Raw genomic sequence first — 20,000 nt, 5'->3', positions numbered from 1 at the left:
CAAGTGGCACAGGATCACTCCTGAGCCAGGCCTTTGGATCGGCAACTCCTGTAGAAAGGGGGAAAAAAAAAAGAGAAACGAACAGCATCCTCTATCCTAATTGTTCATACACCTGGCACGCCACATTCTCTCCAGAAACTCTTTCACCGCCTCAATCATCCTTTCATTCTCCTCTCTACACAGTCCCAGCAACAACACCATCCACTCTTTTCCCGTCTTCTCCACTCTTTCATTCCTATCATGCCCTAACTCAGTCAGTATCACTTGCATCATCTCATTCCTGTCTCTGGCATACTTCACACACTCCAGCACCACATGTTCCACCGTCTCATCCTCTCCCATGTCACACATCTGGCACACTTTGCTGCGGGACTCAGACCACCTGTAACTCCTTGCATTCACATCGATACACTGTGCCTCGCTCGGAAGAGAAGATCACCGCCCAGGCTTCCATCATACCACCTTTCATACCTCGGGGCCTCTTTCTCCTTGTACCATTCCAGGGTCTTCTTTCTTTCCACCTCATTCTTCCATTCATTCAGTCCCACACATTTCACTTCTTTGTCTATCTCATTCTTCCATTTTCTCACATCCCATTGGGCTCCCACTCTGCCTGCTCTTGTTACCACCCATTCACGCTCATTTTGATTCCTACCAGCCATTCTTATCGCCCACACAACTTGCAATCCATTCCTGTCTGTCATTCTCATGCATCTCTTCCTCCATTTGCTTCCACTTTCATTCCACAGGTACACCTTCCTTGCTATTCTTGCATCATCCATTCTCTCAAGCCTAATCTTGTACCTAAGTGTGGCTTTTGTGAGTCTTTCTCTGAAGGTGCTCCATTCCATGTCACCTCTCAAGGCTTCAACTGCTGTGAACCTTGGTGCACTCAGTGCCATCCTTGCTACTCTATTCTGGCCCACTTCTAACTTATCAATTTCACTTTCATTGCATGCAATCACATCCATACCATACATTATACATGGCACTGCCACACTCTTCCACACTTCTCTCAACACATCATACTTACTTGCTCTCATCCTTGCCGCGCTTCCCAATCGACCTACCCACTGGTTTAGCATACTTATCTTTTCATTCTTTGCCTTTGCACACCCACTAGGACTCATCCACATCCCTAAGTACTTGTATTCTTGCACCTGTCTCAACTCATTCTCTCCAAGTCTCCATACCACATTACTTTCATCCTCTGACCTATTCACAATCATTACTTTGCTTTTCTCACTGCTAAACCTTACTCCAAAGTCTTTACCATAGCCATCCACTACATCCAACAAACTTTGAAGCTCATCTGCCGATTCACTCATAACAACTACATCATCTGCATAAAGGAGCACACATACTTTATCATTCCCCATACTTACCCCTACATTCATTCTTCTCATCCTGGCTGCTAGCTCCTCTGTATACAGGCTAAAAAGGGTTGGTGACAATATACAGCCCTGCCTAACTCCTCTCTCACTCTTCACCCAGTCTGTTTCTATGTCTCCTAGCCTGTATCTAGCTCTTGTGTCCACATACATACTTTGCACTATGTTAACTATCTTTGCACTCAATCCAATCTTTTCTAAGACTCTACCTAACATTTCTCTGTTCACTCTATCATAAGCTTTCTCTATATCCAAAAAACCTAGGTACAATTTACCCCCATCCTTCTTTTTCTTCTCAATCATTTCATTCACCACAAACATATTGTCCTCAGCTCTCCTGTCCCTACGAAAACCATTCTGTTCTTCACCCAGCATTCCAGCTCTCTCAATCCATTTACACAGTCTCTCATTCAACACTGCACTGAAAACTTTACCTATTGTATTCACTAATGCAATTGGCCTGTAGTTCTTCAGCTCATTCTTACTCTTAAATCCTCCCTTATGCAACAGACACACTCGGCTCTCATTCCACTTTCTTGGCACTCTCTCTTCATCCCACACTCGGTTGAATAACTCAGTCATTCTGTCTATCACTACCTCCCCACCATTCTTGTAGAACTCATAGGGTATATCATCTGGACCTGCTGCCTTGCCATTCTTCTGCCTTCTCACACACCTCTCCACTTCATCCCTACTGATTCTTTCATCCAGTTCATCTGCATTCTTCCTTTCCAGTGTTACACATTCTTCTCTCACACTAAACATCTCACCTACCCCACCTACTTCTTCCCAGAACCCTTTGATTGCCTCCCTGATTCCATCCTTCTCTGTTATAACTACACCCTCCACTTTCAGACTCTCCACACCAACACTGCCTGACATATTCTCACCTCTCATGAACTTGTACCATTCACGGCCACCTTCGCTACCATATGCAGGTATGAGGGATGTCTGGGTGTGGAGGTGGTGTTTTGATGTTGGGGTCTCTGTCTTGTATATTTATATTTATATTTAGCATTCTTGGTGTGTTTAGGGGTGACTTGGGTATGTTTTGGTATGTTTTAAGTGTGTTTAGGTGTGTGTTGGGGTATTTTAAGTGTTTTTTTTTTTTTAATGAGTTTAGGTGTGTTTTGGGTGGGTACAGGTATGCTATGGGTTGGTGCAGGTGTTTTTCTGGGTGTCTTAGGTCGGTTTGGATGTCTTTTTGGCTGTTTTGGATATGTTTTGGGGTGTTTTAGTCAGTTTTGGATGAGTTTGGGTGTGTTTTAGGTTGGTAAGGGTGTGCTATGGATGGCTGTGTGTGTTGTCACACACACACACACACACACACACACACACACACATGTTCCTTGGATTCCTGTGCAGTGTACAGCAAAATAACAACAGCACAAATATAGTAAACAGGGTGAAGAAAAAGTCTAGGGGACACAGACTACATGTTTAATAGTACATAAATAGCAGTGATATGACAAGCATACTTTGACGAGACTGGTGTTGATGTAGAATAAGATGACGCCTCTCATTTTTATGTACTCTATTATTATTATTTTTTTTTAATATTGTGTAACCGGGAATTTTATATTAGTCAGACAGTTCCTGACTTCTACATTTAACCATGATGCTGTTACGCCGATTATATCGCAGTTTTCTGAGAACGCTGTTTCCTGTCTGAAAATTTGTTACGTAAGCTACGAGCATTCGCATGGAAGACCTTGAGATTATTGAGAACAGGTGCCTGCGCGTTTGATAAGTTAGTCTGTCCTGGCTAAGCGAGCAAGGACATTTTATTTATTTATTTATTTATTTATTTAATTTATTTATTTTTTTTTTTTTTTTACGGAAATCCCTTACTACGCCAGCAGCCGTCAACCGAACACAAGGAGGAATCATAATGAAAGTTATCCCAGGTGTTTACAAAGTCGATGTTCTCTTCGCTGCCTCGCTGCTTTGCACAGGTTGGCAAGGTGGGGATTTATGCTGGAGAGAGAGAGAGGAAGTGGGTCGTAATATCCCGAAGCACGAGAGACGTTTCCATGACAACCTACCAGCCTAGCCTGCCATCGGGTGATTATAATTAATAAACACATAATACTCGTTTACACACCACACTAGAGGTTTCATAATCCACAACATTAAATTTTAAGCCTCGTACCTACATTTTGCCTCTCGGCTTGAGTCGTTTGACTAAATTTTTTAATGCACAGGTGACTCTCGACTTATCCGACTTACACGACTTGAAATATATTTAATCTAATTTCATTTACACGAAGTTTTCACATTAGCACGATGTAGCTCAACCGTTCATTCGCTTTGTAAGTAAATGTATGTAATATGTAAATATGTATGTAATAAATATGTATGTAAATATGTATGTAATATGTAAATGTATGTAATATGTAAATATGTATGTAATATGTAAATTGTGAGGGAATTTCTTTTCCAGCTTTTTTTTTCTGTATTATATTGTTTTAGCTTTTATACAGTATTTAAGGAGAGGATTGAGAAACAATAATAAAATATAAGGATTGATATTATTTGCTAAATAGATTTAAGAACATAATAGTGCTTTTTAATTGATCATATTATCTCCTAATCCTTCTCCCATTTTTTTTTTTTTTTTTTTTTTTTTACACAATATCTGTTTACACGATGCCTGGAAGTCCCTATACGTTGTGTAAGCCGAAAGGCGCCTGTATGCTTTCCAAACACATCACTGACGCCAGGAGTGATCAAGGAGTTTAGATCTTTTAGTGTCCTTAGTTGTACCGTCACTCGATACTATTATGACACTGACACATGTCTCAAGTAGAGCAGCAAGCGTCATGTAAATGCTAGCTAATTATTATTCTCTCTCTCTCTCTCTCTCTCTCTCTCTCTCTCTCTCTCTCTCTCTCTCTCTCTCTCTCTCTCTCTCTCTCTCTGTGGCATGCATCTACTAACGTTCGGTGAATGGATGGGAGAGAGAGACTGATTGATGTAATACCACTAGAAAAGAAGAGACAAGGGCAGTATTTTAATGGATCTGTCAACAAAATTTAGTTTTCCACTCCAGCACTGAAGCAATAAGAGGTGTGTGTCATAACTTAGAGTATACGCTTTTTCATCAATACTTTATTCTACTTTTATCAATTTTATATAATTATAATCTATTATAGCAATTATACCTTATTTTCGCCTGTTAACATATTAGTCCGCTAATTCTGGCAAAAGTGGGACGCTGGGGATTGACTAAACTTTTTTTTTTTTTTTCAATTCAGTGACAAGTTATTGACGCGACTCGCATCTTCTTGGGTACACTGCTCTCCTCTCTGAACCCAAAGAAGCCGGAGTCTTGTACTGTGTTGCCGGGAATAGTGTAGCCCGCCATGTAGTAAGTTCAATGAATGAATGGAAGTTAATGGTGTTATCAGGGGATGCTTTTATGATTATGTTGATAGTTTAACCAAGATTCTATGTTGTTAAGGGGAAAACATCCATGAGAACCCAACTAGCTGTCACTTTTGGAAATGGTCCTGATGAGAGAGCGGCGCATTGCAAAACACGGCCCCTGGACCTTGGAGCGGGCAATGTGTCTGCCTCTTAAGGTGAATAATAAAAAGTGATGTAACTGCCACGTTTACTGCACAGAAAGATACACTCTGAGCGTCACGTGAAAAAAAAGACGCGAAAATAATGAGTTATAACAATGTCATATCCAGATAAGTATGAACAAGGATGAATGAATAAATAAATAATACCTATATATACTGTAAATCTATACATTTAACTTTCTATATCTACATCTTTATATATATGTATATATATATATATATATATATATATATATATATATATATATATATATATATATATATATATATATATATATATATATATATATATATATATATATATATATATATATATATATATATATATATATATTGTGTGTGTGTGTGTGTGTGTGTGTGTGTGTGTGAGAGAGAGAGAGAGAGAGAGAGAGAGAGAGAGAGAGAGAGAGAGAGAGAGAGAGAGAGAGAGAGAGAGAGAGAGAGATCACATTATCCTCAAAAGAACTTGTCTACAATGTGGAGTTATGCTGACAAAGGACGACACACTATACGTGACTATTGCACGTACGAATCACGTGTTTTGCCTCCGTTTTTCAAGACAGACTAAATAATACTATTAATCATGCTACCGCTGTCCTCACGAATACCCGCAGATCACTTCCTGTTCCCTGGCCGACGGGGCGCTAGAGACTCCATGAAGCTCAACACTTTGCAGGCGATGTATACGAGGAGGGCGACCAGCACCACGGCCTCAGCTGACCAGTCCTGGTAAAGCATCGACTCCGGCCAGCCGCCTCTCGCCCGATATTCAGGTATTTTTGCCGAGGATCGCCTTCGTCTAGTGCCGCCTGCATTCCTGTCAGGATCATCGTCACTGACTCGCTCTCCTTGATCGCTTCCTCCTCCCTCGTGGTCGGTGTCGAGTTCAGGATCTAAGTTTTGCGGAGCGGGATGACTTCGCATTTCGTTGATGATATATTTCTCCTCAATATCCTGTGAGTTGGAAAGATTGGTCTCCAGACTGTTCCAGGGTGCGCGGGGACAGCTTTCCGTTGAACTGGAGGTCCTCAGGTTCTGGATCCTCGTGCCTCCAGGCGAGAGCTGGCAGTGAGACAGATGTATGTTCTCTCCTTGCACCTGCAGGGTTGCGATAGATGGATGGTCGTCAGAATGTGTTGTGGCAGGGAAGGGCGAGCCTTTGCCTTGGGTGTCTTCCAGTTCATTGCCTTCGTTCAGAGTCATGAGCTCAATGGATGACACGTCCGTCTGCCTTGAAAGTCTTCGTTTGGCCTTCATCTTATCTATGGCAGGCTCGGAGGGCTCTCGGGCGTAGATGACGTCCACGCTCTGCCTGCGTGACCCCTTTTTTTTTATGTTGTTAGAACAAGTGCTCAGGAGCGTGGAATAATTCTGTGAGTTTTTCTGTTTGTGTTCCTTGGCGGACTGGAAGTATTGACGGGCAGGGGGATGAAGAATCACCGACTGCTGCTGTGTCTGTACTCCACGTCTGAAGGAATCTATATGGGAGCTGTACTTAGATATGGCGCCCTTTAGACCCTGACTAGCTTTTGATGTCGTTTTTATTTCTTCCATTTTAGTTGCGGATACAATTTTCCCACATTTTCGGCATCTGAGATCAGGTCCTTCACAATTGTCACCTTCGCAGTCAGCATTTGATTCTGCCGATGTTGACCAGATCTTGGAAAGTCGTTCTTCCAGAGACGATTTCCCAGACGACCCACCCGCCTCGTTGCGGGAGTGAGAGACTGAACCCGCTACCCCTGGTGATCCTTTGCAGCACGCCTCAAGGGAATTTACTCTGGGGTTGGAGGAAACGACGCGGCTGGTCACAATGGAAGAGTGAGGGCTGCGGTGGGTGTCCGTGACGGTGCAGAGTGACGATTGAGGAGCATCAGCAGTGACGGCAATATGCAGCAGCAGAGGCTCGCTTTTGTCATTGGCTGTATCCTTCCTGTTCTCCAAGGCAGCTTTACTCACAGCCGGTGTAGACAACGGCGACATTTCACAAGTTACAACGTCCTTCGCCTTTCCAGTGTCAGTCAATAGATGAGGACTAAGTGGAGATAGTCTGAGGGGGAGCGTAGCAGTAGTGGATGTGAGAGCCGCCGCCGCCTCTTCTAAGGAAGCTATGGCTGTGGCTGGCCGCTGAGGGATGGAGAGAAGGGGCGTTTCCTCTGTGGCATCGTCCTGCACCCATGACGAAACGGACACGCTGGTGGGGAGCGCCATGACACTACCGCACCATCAGCAAGCACTCCGTGCTACACCGTTCACGCCTGCCCAACAACAACTATATAAGTGTCTCTGTCAAATTAAATATGACTTGTATCTTGCGCGGTGTTGAATCAGTGCACTGTGTATTCAAGTGGTTGGTGGAACTGTTAACGACTTCCACGACTGTACGTGTTAGTGCGGAACACTCTCAAGCCTCACTCGTCTCGAGTTCAGCCACGGAGGTACTGGGGATCGGCAGCAGAGGTTCGTGAGGTGAAAGCCGCCGAGAGTGACTGTGGAGATACTCGCCGGTGTCCTGCGCGGGCCAGGGATAGAGGCAAAGAAGCGTGGCAGGGAGTGAGGCGAGGGGCGGCGCTCCTCTTATTGGCCTGCGTGAAATGAGCACTTAATCCTCTGACACGGTGACACCCACTCCACCGTCCTCCGCTCCTCTTTCCCATAGACACCTCTCAGGTGTCCACCCCGCTGCGCAACCCCGACACCAGCCTCCACTTCTCTCCTTCCCCTCAAAGGACGCCCCTTCCCAGACTCCATCTGCCCCCGCTTCCCTTCTTCCCCTCAAAAAACGCCCCTTCCTAGATGCCATCTGCCCCCACCTTGTCATACCGCCCTAAGGCGTCTTGACTCTTAACACTCGGCTCTCCTTACTTATTAAAGACTGGCACGATTTCTCTCTCTCTCTCTCTCTCTCTCTCTCTCTCTCTCTCTCTCTCTCTCTCTCTCTCTCTCTCTCTCTCTCTCTCTCTCTCTCTCTCTCTCTCTCTCTCTCTCGGTGACACTGCCTCCACTGAAGAGAGAGAGAGAGAGAGAGAGAGAGAGAGAGAGAGGGAGGAGGGGCATATAGAAGGTCGAGGGGAGGTGAAAGAGCTTCGCCTGGAGACGTTCACCCAGTCGCGTCATGTTTAGGTAATTGGCTACGATCCCGAGACACCCTTGTAAACATCTTCAAGTCAATATTTTTCATCCTCTCGCAGGAAAAAATAATAATAATAATAATAAAAATAATGATGGCACGTGTTTATCATTGCCTTCATGCTACTTAGGTCCATATTCTGAAACATTTCTGCCTCTAGTGGAAGTGACACGGGTTTTAAGGATGTTACTATGATTCCATTGAAGATTAACTAACAAGATTTCTATATTGTTAACATGAGAAACACCCCTGAGAACCCGGTTAATAACCTCCGTGGCCTTTGAAAATAGTCGTGGTGAGAGAGCAAAGCGTTTCTGAATATGGGTCTTACTGACAAAAGCTACACAGAAAAACGAAAACTACAGGTTAGATTAGTCACTATTATTGGTTGTGCCTCCTTATGAAATGTATTATACTAGAAAATCATTAAACAGGCAAATAGTTATGGGTTTGTACTACTTAGTATGTAAGTGAATTATTTCTTTCGTTAATATTTATTAACTTAGTTATTTAATTCTTTTTGTGTGTGTGTGTGTGTGTGTATGTAAAGAGAGAGAGAGAGAGAGAGAGAGTGTGTGTGTGTGTGTGTGTGTGTGTGTGTGTACGTGTGTGTACTGGGCACCTGTTGGGCTCAGCGGCGTGGTACGTCCTCCTCCCATAATGCCTCCTACAGACTGGGGATATAGGGTGAAGGAGTCTCATCATAATGTCTGTTTATTTAGTGTAAAGAGAATGGATACAGAAAAAAGAGTCTGCTTGCCTCAATGTGTGATGCTGGTCTCCCCTTATCCGACTCTGCGATGGTCGAGAGGCGCCCACCAATCACGCAAATATATATGTCACTTGATCGACGAAACAAAGAGAGAGAGAGAGAGAGAGAGAGAGAGAGAGAGAGAGAGAGAGAGAGAGAGAGAGAGAGAGAGAGAGAGAGAGAGAGAGAGAGATGGCGATGGCTCCAGTTTATTCCAGCAAGTTATCAGTGTGTTATACAATGACTGTATCTGAAAAAAAAAAAAACACATATAATATCACTGAAGTTTTATTTCTTTCTAAATCGCCTCAAATACGTACTGCAAGCAAGCTGAAGTCATTACCCTAAATTCTAGGCCCGAGAACAAGAAGGGCCAATGTCGAAAAATGGCCCTTTTGAGATAAGCCTACCAGTCAACTGTAATTACACGATTCTATTAGTGCTATAACGGTCAAAGTCGGTGGCGCGATAGGGAAACCACACCAGCACTCTGTTCTGAGCCAAAGTCAATGATCAGTCAGAAATCTATGTGCTAGAACGGCGTTTTTCTCAAAACCTAACCTTTTGATATTGGCCCTTCTTGTTCTCGGGCTTAGAATTAATCATTGGCATTGTAGGAGACACTCAGTTCACGCAGAGGTACAAAGTCCCCTCCCATCACCTCACTAATGAAACGATTTTCTCACGCGCTTCAACCAAACTCATTTTTTCATGTACTGGCGATGATTTATTATTCAGTGCAAAATTTAAACGTCATTTCGGACTCTGAAACCAAAATTTGTTCCGGCCCCTGGAGGGCAGGGGGTGTATACTGGAGGGGAGGGTGGCTGTCTGGTTCCATCCGGGACCAAGGGCGGGGATCGGGCACAAGTCCCTTTACTGCTTTACCTCCTCATTCAGATATGATCGTTCACTTCCAGCCCCTCACACCCGGCAAGAGGCCATCGCTAACAAGAGAAAGCTAAGCACCATATACCAGATGGTGCCATCAGAGGGGTCCTCAAGGGGGGATAAGGGCTCCTCCTTTCATGACAGTGTCTGGTGAATTGTGTGTAGTGCTTCATCAAATTTCCGCGTTCAGGACTTGACTGTAAAGGAGAAAACACCTGCCCTCCACTATGCCCCAGACACTGCCATGCGAGGGATCTCTTTTGGAGTGAAGAGTGCGCCTTCCATAGCAGTGTCTGGTAGGTTGTCGAAATTTCTTTCTGATGACCTCTTGCTCAGTGTGAGGGGCTGGAGGATTGCACCGTCACTGTCCCCACATACTCCTGCAGACCTGGGAGGACTCCTTGAGGGGAGAAAGGATTCATCCCTGCCAAGGAAAACTTACTTCAACGTAGCTTCGTTATCGAGAAATTTGCTTCGTTATGGCGACATCATCATCGTTATCGTGAAATTCGCTTCATCATTGTGAAATCCGCTTCGTTATGGCGATTCCCGCTCCGTTATCGTGAAACTCGCTTCGTATTCGTGAAACTCGCTTCGTTATCGTGAAATCCGCTTCATTATGGCGATTCTCGCTCCATTATCGTGAAACTCGCTTCGTATTTGTGAAATTCGTTTCGTTATCGTGAAATCCGCTTCGTTATAGTGAAACTCGCTTTGTTATCATGAAACTCGTTTCGTTATCGTGAAACTCACTTTGTTGTGGAGATTCCCGCTTCGTTATCGTGATATCTACTTCGTTATGGCGGCACCGGCATCGTTATCGTTTATTTATTTACTTATTTATTTATTTATTTATTTATTTACTTACTCATTTATCTATTTATTCACTTGATTTTACATATTCATTTTTCACCTCACTTATCTTCTATTCGTTTATTTTGCCGGACGGGAAGCCTAAAACACTGCCGCTCATACAGATTCATCTGTCTATGGCGTACCTACACCTTCTGTGTGTGTGTGTGTGTCAGCCTCTCATATTCCTCTTGGTTTACACTTGAGAGAAGAAGCGTAACGTGTCCGTCAGTCTGAGGATCATATTGTGAAACATTTGTGGCTGCATCCCGATTACTTACAAAAGTTCCAGTAAATCTAAATTAAGTGACACGGGTTTTTTAAGGATTTTTTTCTTTTTTTTTATGGTTCTAGTGACAGATTAACAAGATTTTTGAATATAGGGCCTGTGTTAAGGGGAGGGAATGACATTAGAATTTCTCATTGTACTACATCTAGACTGCAGTGATTCGCAAACTGTGCGCAGTGACCATCACCAAAGTGACCATTCTAACTTCTCTGGATACGTAGTTATCTTCTTTTAGTCGGCCTGCCCTGTACTGACTACAGGCTCGGTGTGCCTCTAAGTCCGAGACGTACCTTCGGTGGCCTACTAAGCAACAAAGTTTGAGAACCAGTTTACTTTAGCTTTTATTTATATCTAGAAAAAATATAAACAACATTTTTAATTACACCTATGTATATTGTGATGTACTGTTCATAGTCTCACAGGAAAGTCTTCTCTCTGTTTCTCCCATCCCATGTCTTAATCACAAGCTTGTGGTTCCCCAATCTCCTACATCCTCTCCGGCTTGTTTTCTCTTGTACTACTCCATAGTTGATCTTCGTTCTTTCCTCACTCTCTCCTTTCCTTATATTGGTCCTAATCCTACTATGATCATAGTTATGCCCTTAATCTCACTCTATCACCGATTACAGTGGAGGGTTGAGGTGAAGATCAAGATCATTGTTTACGCGGTGGCAGCTGAGCCAGTGAGGTTGACCATGGGGATGTAGAGATGGCTGATCCACTCACTAATTACCCTTTGTTACAGGTAATTATAGGCATAGGAACACAATGCGAAACCTTGGTGTGTGTGTGTGTGTGTGTGTGTGTGTGTGTGTGTGTGTGTGTGTGTGTCATGAGTACGTACGTGTCTGTCACGGTGAGTGTGACAGACAGAAGACAGATTTCAGAGGGTAGAAAATGCAGTGTACAGAAGAATAGTGGGAGCCAGGAAATATGCCAGTGTGGCGAGCATCAGAGGAGAGACAGGTGCATCAATGCTGGAAACCAGGATAATGAGGGCACGGCTAACATACCTGCAGGAAGTGGTAAAGAAACAGAGGAATGATTCAGTATACACCATAGAAGACACCAGTGGGGATAACAATACCCTATGGATGAAAGATTCCAAAAATTACACCAGGAAAATGCGCTTAAACCTAAAATGTTTACAAGAAGAGAAATCAGAGAACTCTGTAAATATATATATATATATATATATATATATATATATATATATATATATATATATATATATATATATATATATATATATATATATATATATATGTGTGTGTGTGTGTGTGTGTGTGTGTGTGTAACTGGGACAGAAAAGTGGAAGGAAAAATTAAATAAAAAGTTGAGTTTGCAAATTTATAAAAACTGCAAAAGGGAAACAGTGAAGGTACACAATTTATGTGATAATAATCGTGCTCCACTCATCCTGTTCAGGGAGAGGACAGACAGTCTTAACCTAAAGGATAGGAAAAGATTTACAGGGCAGAAGTGGAAAATCTTTAATGCTTTATTCTTGAATGCAGAGAGTATGGAAGTAAAAGGGAGTGCTTCAAGCTCACAGCCATGCATAGAAAATAAATCTAAACTTACTGGAAGTGTATCAATTGTACTGTATATTTGACATCAAGAATACCCAGGAAGAAGGGAAAGTAAAAGACATATACAGAATGTGGAGGAAAAGAGAGATTATGGGAAAGGAGGTGAAAAACTAGAAGGAAATATATAGAAAAAGCACACACATACATGCACACACAAAAGAAAGAAAACAGAGACCAAGAAGGATGAAGGGGTGTCATTGCAAAGGCTATACCATGAATCATCATCTGATCTGATCTGTCTGTCTGTCATGAGTAAGTGTGTGTTTGTCTTGGTTAGAGTGTGTGTTTGTCATGAGTGAGTGTGTGTCTGTCATGATGAATGTGTGCCTGTCATGGTGTGTGTGTGTGTGTGTGTGCACCATTACATGATGAGTCCATGATCTGCCTTATCAATAGCAATGCATATGAAAGATTTCAATATTAAACACTTTAATGCTACATCTTATTGAGCAAGCCAAAGATTTTGTCACATAATACATGTGTCTTTGGAAGTTGGAATGCTGATCTAAAATTATAAACAGCATTTTATATATATATATATATATATATATATATATATATATATATATATATATATATATATATATATATATATATATATATATATATATATATATATGTGTGTGTGTGTGTGTGTGTGTGTGTGTGTGTGTGTGTGTGTGTGTGTGTGTGTGTGTGTGTGTGTGTGTGTGTGTGTAATTTTTATATTTATTTATTTTCTATATTAATATTCACCAAATATGTAAAAATCACCGCAGTTCATAGAGAATATGCATAGTAAAATATATTGTAAATATGTCATAGCAAATATACCAGTGTGCCTAATGAATCTGCCATTGTTTTCTGGTAAATCTTTAAAAAAACAGTGAAGTCTCCATTTAATGTGATGAGGCAGCAAACATGTTTCTCTCTCTCTTCACCTAACAGCAAATTTTACCTGAAGCCTATGAGTATCGAATATGCAAATTCAACGTGTTTGGCAAGGAAGAAAGCCTCCTCCTGCACAACAAGTATGAGGTGCCATCCATCAAATTTGAGGCAACCATACGTCTCAAGATCAAGACCAAGGCTGAGGCAAAGCTCTGGATCAAAGATTTGGAGAGAGCATCTGCTGTGACTTGGAGAGTCGATAAGACTTACCCAATATGTGGGGGAAAAAAGACACAAAACATTTATCGGGTAAGAAATTAGTTTGTTTGTCCAAGTTATCAGAAATGTCTTTGGTACTGACTTGCTTTGTGTTAATCTAGATGTCATTAATATCCTGTTGATATATTTAGAAAAAAATATATAATTAATCATGAAATCAGTTGAATAAATGAAGTCATAAAACAGTTCATTGATGTAAATATAAATACTATATTAATTTTTCCAGTTTTAGCAACAGTTAGTTTTGTTTCAGATTGACATGAGGTGTCAACACAGAACATACTCCAGGTCACCATCAGCCAATAAAAAGGCATCATCAAAAAACACGTGGTGCCCTGCCAAGATGTTCCTGGTGGTGAAGCGCACACACATGGCCAGTGGAAAGGTGTCCCAGTGAGTGGATCACTTTGTACTATGCACTTTGTGTTAGAAAAAGAATGCGGTTCTGTGTTTAGAATTGCAGATGCTGTGGCAAGATAGAATATTTGACCCTTGAGTATATCATGCACAAATTAAGATGCCTTAGAAAACACAGGACGTTTTACTCAAGCTTCTATAGTTAGAAAAATTATTCACACTCTGACAGGATAAGTACTTATTTATTAGTCAAGTTCACAAATCACTACATCATTGCATAGCTAATTATGCTTCATATTAGAGCAATACAAGTTCATTTTATGGATATAATGCTCATATTGTTAATGAATTGATAATCTAATTATTATTAATACAAATTTCTCCTGTGTGTCTTTTCATTTCTATATGTTGGAAAACCAGTCATGATCAGGATTTCTTGACTGAGTATCATTTCCCATTTTGTTCACTCACAGATCAACAGATCAGTATCTGCAGGAATTTCCAACCCGAGTGTATTTGGACTTCCGGCACAACCATCACTTGCTTTCCCCTGAATCCCTGAGGAAGAGGGATGTATCAGATGAAACAGTGCAGAAGCTGACAGCACTGTACAAGGCTGGGCACACACCACTGACAGCTCTGGAGGTCATCAAGCAAGATCTCCAGGCACACTATGGGGACCAATATGTCTTTGTGTCTTCAGATCGATCCAAGTGTCCTGACAAACAGTTTTGTTACCGGTAAGATTGATTAAAGTTAATGTATTGTGCAGCTGTGTGCCTTAAATGAAAATAACATGCATGAGAAATTGGTGAAGAATAAGCTTGAGTGGAAGAGGATCTTGAAAACTGAATGTCATATGGGGTGCTTGATTTAATTTTGACAGTTGTCAATTTGAGGCCTTCTAATTAAATATGCCATTGAGTAATATTTACATAATTTTGTGCACGTATTTGTTAACCTTATTCAGCACCCCATTTACATGTAGCAAAGCTATGTAGTGAGGCACTATAATTTTACGGATGTATGTATGCATGTTTATTTCTGTTTGTGATATAAAAGTTGTAATTATTTTCCATTTCAGTCTGTACTACAAGCTTTTCTACCCAAAGTCTCCCAAGCCTACAGGAAAAAAAATGTTACTGGACCTTCAGAACCACCTCAAGCCTTTCTGTGAGAAGTATGCATCTCACTGTGCCAGTATAGAGAAAACAGAAGATGAAAATGTAATAATTGCCATATGTACACCAACCTCCAAGAAACAGCAGAATATGATGGACAATGAAGAAAACTTTAGAAATAATTATACTACTTTGTCAGTGCCTCAGCCAATCCAGCCATTAGATATGGAAGGTTATGGTAATCAGCTGCAACTTATGGATGACTTTGAGCCTGAGAGTGAGATATGCAATCAGGCTGTCAGACATTGCCAGGAGAGCCTCAAGGCTGTGTTTGATGACTTAGTGACAAAGATAGAGTGTAATCCTGACAACTTTCTAAAACCCATCAACAAGTTCATACAAAGCTATCAAAATACAAAAAAGAATGAATTATTGAATGCTCTAGAAACCTTTGGCCAGTGTTCAGGGATAGCAATGGCAGTGTCAAGAACGCTCAGGCAGCAGGTGAGTGGAGGAGAAGGAGGTGATGCTAAGGAAGAGCTCACCACCATCATTTGTCCCAAGAAGAGAAAAGGGAACAGACAAAAAGTAATCCAGGCACAACACCTCCTGCAGACACCACCCCAGGAGACAAACAGTGACTTTGATGCTGAACTGCCAGCCCTGCCAACTGTGACTGAGGATATGGCATCTCATGAGCTTTCCCACCATGAGATGTCAGCTGTGCATGACATCACTGGTCACAGTATACCAGTGATGCATGATGTGTCCACTCACTCACCCTCCCACCCAGCCATTCACCTCCATCCTGCACATCTCACCATATGTGCTGAACAACAAAGAAGAGCATAGTCTGTAAGGTATAATTATAGTCACTCTGCTGGAGGTGTCATGACATGTTAGGAAATGCTATAACATTTATGAGTTTTGCTGGAGAAGTGAACCTCTGACACAGCAAACATAAGGCAATGACAACCAGATTTGTTTTGCTCAGTCTCATGTTTGGAATGGCATTATATTTTCTGTGATATGTTGTTTTGCCACTCACGTACAGTCTTCTTGCTTACCGCTCAGAGGGCTTACAGGAAGGGGAAGACATAAAACTTTTGAGCCTGCAGAAAGAGGAAAGAAGTAAATATGAAAGGATAATTCTGATTCTGAAGTTTTTAGATCATACTGTTTCTGAAATATGAGATAATTCATATTTGCTTTGTTCAATCCCAAGGAAACATAAGCTAAGTGGAATTATTTAGTTGCAAGTCATGACAAGGGAAGATCTGAAAATGTAATGTTAAGATGGAGAGGAATGTATTGTGAAGATGTTTGAGCGCTGTCAGTAAGGGAAGTAGAAAAAAAGAATCCAAGTTTTCTTGTGCAATATTGTATTTTAATAACAAACACAAGGTTAGAATATTTGTAGTTATTTAGATTATTTGCTGCAAATTAATAACATACATGTGAATAACATGGAAAACACAGTTGATCTGATATTCTAATCTCTTCCATTCTGATGCCTGTTCCTGTGATGAAAGAGAAAGCATTTACCCCTCTCCATACACACCACTCTAGCTTCTATCTTGTAATACCTTGCATCCCCACAACCCTCTCAAGCATTTCAGTTCAGTCCTCTTACTTCATGATCACTCCATATTTGTATATGCCTGTCAGTTTATTTCTTACCATTTTTCCCTTAAGAGATGTGCAACATTTGGCCACCTGCACACTCCTCAATTCATCCTGGACCTATACACTGAACCTTCTACATACACTTGTTGCTTAATCATCCTTTCTATTTAAACCAGTCTGATGACTCATCTCCATTGGATGAGATATTGTGACTAAAGCTAGATGAAATATTTTCTGATCTGTAGATGATTAGACTTGATACATTGCCATGATAATAGTCATGTGAAGTACATATTATGAGACAGCTGTGCATGCTCTATACTTCACAGTTTATTGGCCTTAATCATCAACATCTCAATGCTACACATTTAAAAGCTGAACAGCAAGTAAAGACATGTGCTCTCTTACTGTGTTCTGTCCATCATGCCACTCACTTGGTGCAAGGATACCAGCATGCAGCTTGGAAAGTTAGTGGTCTTTGTCATAGACTTTGCAATTGCATGTCTGGGACCAAGTGCTGAGTGGCAATAAATACCTCATAACTCTGTTTTAATGGTCCAGGTACTTCTGCTGACAGTGGAGCTTTGCTGTCTCATATACATTTATGTATTGTCTCAGACAAATGTTTTGCTCCCTCTTGTCAACAGTTGATGAGAAATGGTGTTAAGTGTTTCATAATGAAACTGATGTCATCAAAAAGAGTGTGTTATTTCACATCTTGGAAGTGTAAAGTGCAATTTAGAATTTTGCTGCAGAAATTATTATTGGCTCAAAATTTACTTCTTGCTGTATGTAATTAAAAAATAAGTGAATAAATAAATGAATAGATAAAAATGTGCTTGGGAAGAAGACTCTTGATTGAGAGTCATAACTTGGATCCATAGGTCTAGGGTGATTTATTAGTTGATTGATTCCTAGGTTAATTTTTTCCATATATGGAAACGTACAACAAAGGAGAAAGGGCGGAGCCTGCTAGCCTCCCCTGAGCATAGGATAGAATAAAATATTTATAGGAAGGAAATTGCACATACTAAAGTCTCAAAAGCTTTAGAAATCAAAATAAAAATATATATACATCCCTACAGTACGAATCCTAACAAAGGTTCTTATGATATCGTTGGTATTGTGCGCTTACCTCCAGTTTAATTGTACTTTTTTAGATACAGGAAACATATCAATGAGAAGTGGTGAATAGCAACATCTCGATATTTTATATAGTTTAGTGTCGTAGCCCCAGCCGGCAGCGCCATAGCAGTGCAGCCTGAGCAGGTGAACATGGCCGCCGCAGGAGAGTGGGAGCTGGTCAAAAACTCGAGGAAGAAAGCCTCCTCTGTGCCAAATGGAAAGCTCAGCAAAGAAGAGAGGAAAAACTTCATCGAAAAGACCCCCAGAGTGACAGCGACGGGTATGAAATATGGTGTAGTTTCAGAGTTAAGGCAGGTAATATGTGGCCTGGGGCTGGATTCGCCTGACAAATGTACCGAAGTGTTCGGTGACAGTGAGTGTTGGAGGAGCCTCGGGCATTGTACTGCCCGCAGTGTGCCCGGGGAAGTGCTGGCCAGGACTAGAGTGGTCGTGGCCTGGAAGTCATGAGCCACCACGAGTGTCTTAATATTGGGAAAGGTCGTGAGGTACACTGACAGTGTATCTTCAGTGCAATGAAGGTGTTTTGACGCGCATCCTCCTGCCACCTATGTCATTGGACAGGTCTCAATGTTCCCACTGTCTTGGTCATTAAAGTGGCTCCGCAAATGAGAAGCTGTACCTCTACACACAGTGGATGTGACAGGCAGATTGTCGGTGCCAGGCGGCAGTGTTACACTCCAGCTGTTACTTAAAATGAAACTCGCTGCCCGCTCCCCCGACACTGGCTGGCACCAGCTGGCTGACACTTGATGCATTTCAATCTCATTGTTGGAAACAAAGCATTTTACACTTTCCATCAGAAAAATTGCAGTTTAACACAAAACACCCTATGTAGTTTTTCTCTCCCCCTCTCCCCAACAGCTTGGGGACATTGTGGGAAAGTGGGGTTTTTGGATGGGGAAAGCCAAAACGAGGCATTTTTTTTTTTTTTTTTTACATTCGTGAGTCTAAAGATAAGAAACGGCATATTTTGAAAACTAAATTTTTACATTATCCTAACCTAACCACCCTCTTGGACCCCCCCTTCCTCCCTTCAGGTCATTACCCTAACATTATCCAACCTAAACTAGCCAGGGCCCTTTGCCCTCGCTGAACACACCCTTAAGGGGACCAACTGAGTTGAAAATAAAAAAGAAAAAAAAAATGAAAAAATCATCTCATGACATCCATAGACCTAGTACTTCACAATGTGTGCACAATAATTTGTCATCCACATTTAAATGCCATGTAAATACCCATTTGCTTCCCAGTCACCAGGGAGAATTTAATAAATATGGCTGTCAGTGCCAGTGCTCTGTGCATGTTGTACACGCTTAGAGAGAGGGAATGGGTTTGTGATGCTCCTTCTTTTATCAGCTTCTGTGCCTGCTTAGCATTTACTCACTCCCCACTTTTTTGCTCTCTTTCACCACAGTGGATAAGAAGTCTTACTTTACTGAAAGGAGCGAGGTACTTGCTAAAGTATGCTGGATATTAGCTGAGAGCAGAGCACATGCATCAGTATGGCACAACCTCATCTAAAAATGAAATGTGCATTATTCCATCTAAGAGATTCCAGATACCAACAAAACAAGCCATCTGTGAATCTAACACTTGCAGTTATGGCTCAAAATCATCTACAACTCAAAACAAACACATGATGATACTTGGCACCTAAAAATTTCAGTATGACATAACTACATAGGAATGGAAAGCACGTGAGCCTCATATCTCAAAACTAACTTATTGCACTATTGAGGCTTATTTCTCCACCATTTATTGTCCAATTTCAATTATTCTGGTGTCATTAGAAAGGTAATTATAATGCCTAAAAAATTGTGACCAAATTTTGTTTGAGTGTTTATTATTATTATTATTATTATTATTATTATTATTATTATTATTATTATTATTATTATTATTATTATTATTTTCTTTTCTAGCTGGAGAAATATCCAGATAAGGAAAAATTTTGGATTTTTTTTTCTCAGCAACAAAACCAAAAAAGAAAGTTCACATGATTTTCTTAGAAAACTATCAGAGTATCTTGTGTTTTCAAGAAAATCCAAGAAAACTTGTCAAAATATGCAAAAATCTAAAGCTCAGTTTTTTGTATTTTCATTAAAAAAGAAAAAC

The 20,000-nt window shown here is 41.2% G+C and overlaps 3 protein-coding genes across 9 annotated transcripts in view; 2 read left to right on the top strand and 1 right to left on the bottom strand.

The window, feature by feature from the left end:
* The window catches only part of LOC135114665 (methionine aminopeptidase 1-like), a 16,647-nt gene extending 16,559 nt beyond the window's left edge, over positions 1 to 88 (bottom strand). For 2 of the 4 annotated variants that reach the window (XR_010275620.1, XM_064030535.1), the window contains exon 1: positions 1 to 88. This exon is cut by the window's left edge and continues 64 nt beyond it. Coding sequence is in view for 1 of the 4 variants with exons in the window: in XM_064030535.1 (XP_063886605.1) it covers positions 1 to 88 (88 nt within the window). In the remaining 3 variants the exon portion in view is untranslated. The other 2 variants (XR_010275621.1, XM_064030537.1) reach the window with 2 other exon arrangements.
* Positions 89 to 2,310: 2,222 nt separating this feature from the next.
* On the top strand, positions 2,311 to 17,438 carry LOC135114664 (uncharacterized). 4 transcript variants are annotated; one of them, XM_064030532.1, is made up of 6 exons: positions 2,311 to 2,329; positions 11,524 to 11,639; positions 13,414 to 13,665; positions 13,889 to 14,028; positions 14,466 to 14,732; positions 15,077 to 17,438. In XM_064030532.1, exons 2-6 carry the CDS (start codon positions 11,604 to 11,606, stop codon positions 15,963 to 15,965), a joined length of 1,584 nt encoding a protein of 527 aa, XP_063886602.1. In that variant the 5' UTR covers positions 2,311 to 2,329; positions 11,524 to 11,603; the 3' UTR covers positions 15,966 to 17,438. The 4 variants fall into 4 exon arrangements, with proteins under 4 accessions (XP_063886602.1, XP_063886601.1, XP_063886600.1 ...); XM_064030531.1 differs by lacking the exon at positions 2,311 to 2,329 and adding an exon at positions 11,161 to 11,209; XM_064030530.1 differs by lacking the exon at positions 2,311 to 2,329 and having other exon boundaries at positions 11,352 to 11,639.
* A 542-nt stretch (positions 17,439 to 17,980) lies between these two features.
* LOC135114661 (transmembrane protein 214-B-like) overlaps positions 17,981 to 20,000 on the top strand; it is a 26,833-nt gene continuing 24,813 nt past the window's right edge. Inside the window, exon 1 of the mRNA XM_064030526.1 lies at positions 17,981 to 18,144. Within this exon, the coding sequence (XP_063886596.1) occupies positions 18,015 to 18,144 (130 nt within the window). The 5' untranslated portion in view covers positions 17,981 to 18,014. The remainder of the gene's footprint in view (positions 18,145 to 20,000) is intronic.

This window comes from Scylla paramamosain, chromosome 28 (genome assembly GCF_035594125.1).
Source record: "Scylla paramamosain isolate STU-SP2022 chromosome 28, ASM3559412v1, whole genome shotgun sequence".
Taxonomy (NCBI): domain Eukaryota; kingdom Metazoa; phylum Arthropoda; class Malacostraca; order Decapoda; family Portunidae; genus Scylla; species Scylla paramamosain.
The sequence above is the reverse complement of the archived record's forward strand: the minus strand, read 5'-3'. Positions and strand labels throughout refer to the sequence as shown.